The following is a 6,146-nucleotide window of genomic DNA, read 5'->3' as shown; positions in this document are numbered from 1 at the left end:
AGGCTCCCCTACTCCCACCCCGGACATCCTTAGTACAATCTCAACCCCACGAAAACTCCTCGTAGGGTTTCTAAGAATGGTCCGTAGGGTGCCGGATAGAGAATCCACCAGAATTTCCATGGCTCATCAGGCCAGGATGGTGGGAGAAGCTGTAATATTCATGTCAGTAGACACCAGGAGCCCAGATCCATCTGGAGAGAATCTTTAGTCTGGGGTCTCACCCACCCCCACCCCAGCACTTCAGAGATGCTCTGAGCGACCAGGCTCATGCTCAGCTAATCCAGAGGGTCCTTTCCCCTTCAACGGTCCAACTCTGCAATGGCAGGCAAAGGTGAAGGAAGGAGGGAGAGGCAGGTGAAAGACTCCGCTGGGTCACCTCTCACCCTCTGTCATCTGTCTTCGTTGCAGAATATGAACTCAAGCCAAACCCACTGCCATCAAAGTCTAATCTGACTCATAAGACAAAGCAGAAGTGTTCTACAGGGAGCCCGAGACTAAATCTTTCTGTTAGCAGCCAGCCTCTTCTTTTTCCAGCAGAGTGACTGGTGGGTTTGAACCACCAATCTTGCAGTCATAAACCCAACATTTAACTCATTACACCCCCAGGGTTACAGATCGGCCCTGGAAGAGGACTGTGTGCAAGAAGAGGCTCAATTGGAGGTCTACTGCTTTAGCTCCAAATAATCAGCCAATGAAAACCTAGGATCAAAACAGTCCCCTCCCACTGAGCATGGGGCTGCTTTGATGCTATCTGACTTCACAGCAGGTAACAACTGCAAGTATCCTGGGAACATGGCTTCAGCACCCATCCTCCCAGGCAACTTCAGTTTTTGCAAGAGATGAACTTCTTGGCAGGATGATCGTGTACAGCCAAGAGAAGCTCATTTTCTACATTCCTGTCCAAATATCAAAATGGGAGAACCATTAAGAAGTAGGACCTCACACAGGTAGAAAAGGACAATACATACATACTAGCCATCCTGGGATAGCTGGATAGTAAGTTCTTTTCACAGACAACAATTCCAGAATTTGGGGCACAAATCCATTTGCTCCTACAGGGCCTTCAACCAACTACATAGAGCCAATAGTTACTATCACCAGCCAGTGTCACTGGGGAAATGAATTTTTTGCTTTGGCAGATGGCTGAGTCATAAAGACAGAAGGATTCATAAAATTCACACATGAACATCCTGTAAACATTTAAACACATAAAGATGAAATACGACAGCCATGACCCTGATTCAAGTTAGACTTCCTTTCATGTTTACAACCCTGAGCCTTGCCAGTTGGCGGCTCTGCTTCCCCCGTCTTTCAAGATGCTGACTTCTTATTGGGCACTCCGTGAGGACCAGACAAGCACGTGCTGTGTCACGCGGTTAAAAAAGAGAAAGTCTAAGGCATCGGAAGGAAGAGCTGACCACAAGTGCTGAAATGCCAACATCTTCTGAGATCGCTATGAAACAGATCACACTGCTCAAGACTGGGAAAATCAAAGTAAAATCAATGGGCAATTGTGACATAAAAAATATTCCTCGCACCCACTCTGTTTCAACCCACCTCCTTGACAATTAATTATTGCACACCCACCAGAGATGCTGGCCCGGGGGCTAGAAGATGCTGCTAACAATGAAAAACCTGATCTAATGAGGGGAAATGACACATTCAAAGCTCCCAGGACAGACAAGAGTTGCTTGAGTGACGGTCCCCACTTCTCCAGCCTGAAGCTCCATCCTCCAGCCTGCACAGACAGACAGCAAAGCTGCTTGCTGGCCCACCGCGCCTACCACAATCATTGCGAGATGAGAACTGCCCTCCCATGGTGAAATTTCATGGACCAAATCTACCCGCTACCAGGCTCAGCAGCGTAGTAACAGCAGCTTCAAGCCACACTTCTCTGATGGCAGAGTGCTCTTAGTCTCCTGAGAGGCAGGGGTGATATATGGCTTTAAACATCTGGCGGTGGAGGGACAATATATGGCTTTAAACATCTGGAGGTGGAGGGACGCCACATGCCAGCTTCCCCCGGAACTCTTGTTAAGACTGGTCCACACGCCGTGGCTTTGCAGACTTCCCCAGTTGTGTTTGTTACCTGGTGTCAACGCGCCCTTTCTGATTGCGCTTTATACTGCTCTTGGCTAAGAAGCCTGGATGAAGGCTGAAGACCTGGGTCAGGCAGAAGTCAAACTTGATGTGCGCAAAGCTGACAGTTCCTTGAAGGCCCTTGTCAACCCCTCAGACCCCCAAACTACAAGCACAAAATCAGACCCTCTGCACCTGTCTGGAAACGATTATTCACGTTTGCGTCCTACAATGCAACCCTTTTTCAAGTTGTTTTCCTGATATCTAGCACTTTGAATACTAATCCCCTTAACAAAACTCTCCCCAAAGCTTCCCCCAGCCCAATCTCCCCACTCCCTTAATCTCTTTCTCTCAGGGGAGGAAAGGGGTGTGTGTGTGCGCGCGCACACACATGTGCGCGCACTGGGGTGCAGTACTTTGTAGCACCTGATTTGCAGTGATTCTGGCTCTTGCCATTCATGCTACCAGCAAGAATTAGCATAAGGCATTAAGGGGAGGAGAAAAGGCAGGCCATTTGGATGGAAATAAGGAGCAAAGAAATAATCTGCTATCGACTTAAACGCATATTTGTGTATGGTTTCCCCAGCAAGCTTATAAAAAGCCCATGTTGATTTTAGTGTACACAAAGGAACCTAATCCTTTCAAGGAAACTAAAGGAGCCCCCACCCCAACCGCTCAGCCAAAAAGCAGCTCCCAAGAAAGGCGCCCTGTCAGGAGAATTCACCATCACAGAGATGCTTGGTAAGTAAACAGAAATAAGTATGTGATAAATGTGTGACTGGCGAAGGGGCAGGGGGTGGGGCAGAAGTGAGGGAGAGCGGGTCACCTATCACATTATGCTTGGCCTTTCAGTTCAGAGAGGGCGACATTGCAAGGATGCAGGTCTACAAGCCAAAGCTCACTGGAGGGACCAGTCCTGGAAATGGGAAATGCATTACACAGCTTTTGAAGATGGCGAATTAGCAAAAGCAAAGAGGCTAGAAATCCTAGAGTGGGTGGAGGTCCTCTCCTCTCAGTGAAGAACTACCAGTCTCCCCCTCCCACCACCTCCCTTCTCACTTGGCTGGCGGCTGTCTACCAAACCTCTCCTGATACAAAGGAACCAACCAGGAGCATTCATTTGTACCTAGGAGCCCACCCATGCCCATGTCTTCTTTATTGGGCACTCAGCATTATAGGTATCAAATTTATACCAACAAAAGTCAGTCCATCAAAAGATATGATGAAATATAAAACTAGAGTATATTCCGTTATGCAATAAAAAAAAGATACAATCTGACATGATGGTGATTCCAGGAACATCAGCATATATACACTTCGAGGGAGCGCTAAACGCAATGTATTATTTTCAATGGCAGTTGGTTCAAAATTCAAAAGTAACCTGGAAGCTCCGAACACCCGGGTTCTGCTCATCAGCTAGCAATAAATAAATAAGATAACGCTAGACAAGGCTACAACAGAGTTTCAAATTTCACTTCGTGAAGGCCTACCTCCTCCTCTTCCTCGGTACAAGTGCTATGAAGCATCTTCAGTGTAACAAAGAGCCAGCTTGCTGGAAAGCACACCTTCTGTATTTAGCAATTAACTTATCAACCCCTACATCAGACTCTACCAGAGGAAAGGGAAAGATCTAAATAGTTCATAAAACTGAGACCTTTCACATTCCACATCTTTGCAAAATCTGCGATTCAAGACTCCCCCCTAAATTTCATTACTGTTCACGAGACTGTCACAAATGAAAACTACCCAGAAACCTATCAAGAAGGATTTCAGGTAAATTTTCTCTGAATAAAGTCCTGCTCTGTCATTAGTCTCTCCTACTCTGGATTGTTGAGTGGAAGAAATTAATGGGATAGTGCATATTTAAATTTTGCCATTCTGCACGTTTTATTAACTTTACCGGAAGCACACGGCAGAGAGACAGCTTGCTTTATGACCATAATGCTGTGAATCCCAAGCATTCAGGGGTTATTATAGTCTGTAGTACAGACTAGCTATTTATAACTCTCCCACTGCTGGGGGATGGTTGGTAAGTAACAGTATGTGAAAGCATTTGGTAAACTCTTACTCTCCATTACAGCTTCCTTCATCGAATTAATTTAAATAAGGATTCAATGAATTCCTTTTTAAAAGCCAACTGGTTTTTAATGCCACACACGAAAGTATACCGCTTCTGTCTCAAGCAAAGGCACAACATGGGATTAGGAGCACTAGAATGCAAAAAGACACACATTACCTTGGTCTAATCTCCCATCCTTGGCAACAACAATGAAAACAAGCATAGAAAAAGCCACTGCTCCGGAGAATGAAAGAAGTTTACCTGTGTTTACAGCAGTATTGAAGAGTTTTTCAGAATTGGCATCGGATGCCTGAAAAACAAGCGAGAGGGGACGTGTTATTATTGTTGTTAATCTTGCCATGGCTGACATTGTCATGATCATGATTTTAAATCAATTCACTCTATTTTCCAGAAGCTAAACAAGGAAAGCGGCACTGTTCTCAAATCCTCCAGAAGGTGGTGCTAGATGACTGCGAGACAGAACAGCAGTGCAGCTATTTGCTTGGGGGGGGCGGAGGAGCGGGAAGGGGAGAGTGGACAGTGCCTTTTAAAAAATGTGTCCTTATTAGACAGATTTATCTGTGCAAAACATATTTTTCTATGATGATACGCAAAGCAATTCAGCCCATTCACATAACGATTTTGCAATTTCGCTGACGGATCATTATTTTGGAGAGGGCACTTGTTTTGTGGTATTTGCAGACTTGCCTATTTTTCAATTTTCTTTCACAGACTAAAATGTCTACTATTTACCTCTAACTAAGGCTTTTCTCCTTCTGAAAACTGTGAAGTTGCACCCCCAGGAATTAATTTCTTGGGGTTCTTCTGATGACCCTGAGATGAAACTAGGGGTAGGGCTGGAGTGGGAGTGGGCTCCCTAGAGTCATGGAGGCTACCTTGGTGTCAGATGTACATGTCCAGACCTGCCCCAATCCTGACCACTATATATCCCAGAAACGTGACTGCCTCTGGCCAGTTCTACACATCATGACTGTTAATGCAGTGGCTTGAAGAAAATGAAGTAAGCAGGTCTAAGCAGCAAGACTAAAACCAATGTAAATTATACACGAAGGTTCTAGAAAAGAAACATTTAGTCGGTTTGGAGGAAAAGGCTGCAATATTCAAGAAACCCTTAATGAATATTTCACGAACTTGAAAGATGAAATAAAATTTAAATGTTACCATTATTATATAATTGGAAGATACATCTTATTTGAAGTAATGATGATACGACATTTAGGTTGTTTTTCCTTGTAAGAAATTACTGATATGTTAACTCTTTTTACACAGAGATGCAGGTTTGACAGTGTAGAGTATAAAACATGGGGTAAATATGGAGAAATGAAAGAGAAAATAGTCTAGCCTATTGCTCATGGAGGGCTGGCTTTGGGGGACAAAGAAGGTATTCAATTTAGTCTTTCTATGTCATACTGACAAACATGAAATATTTCTGTGCCCATCTAGGGGACATATTATAGTTCTCACTGCAAGTGATATGGAAAGACAAAATGTTTCCATAATGACTATTTTCCCTTTTATTTTACTTTTAATCTTCCTACTGTCGGGAGGTTCAGGGTGGCTCAGAAGATTAACGGATCAAGAAAAGAATGCATGTGCAAAATAAGTATTGAACTGCATGCATTTATGCACAAACCATTTAAAATAAATCCTGGAGATTTATTTCCTATTTTGCACGAATAAAACAAAACAAACATTCGAGGGCCTTCTTGAGAGCTGAAGCACAATGAAATAAAACTAAGTAACACAGTAGCTTTTCATACAAAACACACTGCCAAGAAAAGTGTTTTATGAGTACAAGCTATGCATCCAACAGATTTAAGAACAACACTGAGTTCTGAAACCCGAAATTGCACTGAAGGTTGTTTCATTGAAGTCTAATTTGAGATTTCTAGGAATGTGCGCGTCCACGTTAAAACACCAACCTAAGCATGGTTTCATCATATACAACGAAAAAGGGTCGCTTAGATCACATTGGAATGGCCATATT

At 43.8% G+C, this 6,146-nt stretch overlaps 1 protein-coding gene across 1 annotated transcript in view; it reads right to left on the bottom strand.

The window, feature by feature from the left end:
* AUTS2 (autism susceptibility candidate 2) overlaps positions 1–6,146 on the bottom strand; it is a gene marked incomplete at its 5' end in the record, with an annotated part of 1,396,921 nt that overhangs the window by 100,826 nt on the left and 1,289,949 nt on the right. The window contains one exon of the mRNA XM_006859845.1: positions 4,400–4,448. Coding sequence (XP_006859907.1) covers positions 4,400–4,448 — 49 coding nt within the window. The remainder of the gene's footprint in view (positions 1–4,399; positions 4,449–6,146) is intronic.

Source organism: Chrysochloris asiatica, unplaced genomic scaffold (assembly GCF_000296735.1).
Source record: "Chrysochloris asiatica unplaced genomic scaffold, ChrAsi1.0 scaffold00034, whole genome shotgun sequence".
Taxonomy (NCBI): Eukaryota; Metazoa; Chordata; class Mammalia; order Afrosoricida; family Chrysochloridae; genus Chrysochloris; species Chrysochloris asiatica.
The sequence above is the reverse complement of the archived record's forward strand: the minus strand, read 5'-3'. Positions and strand labels throughout refer to the sequence as shown.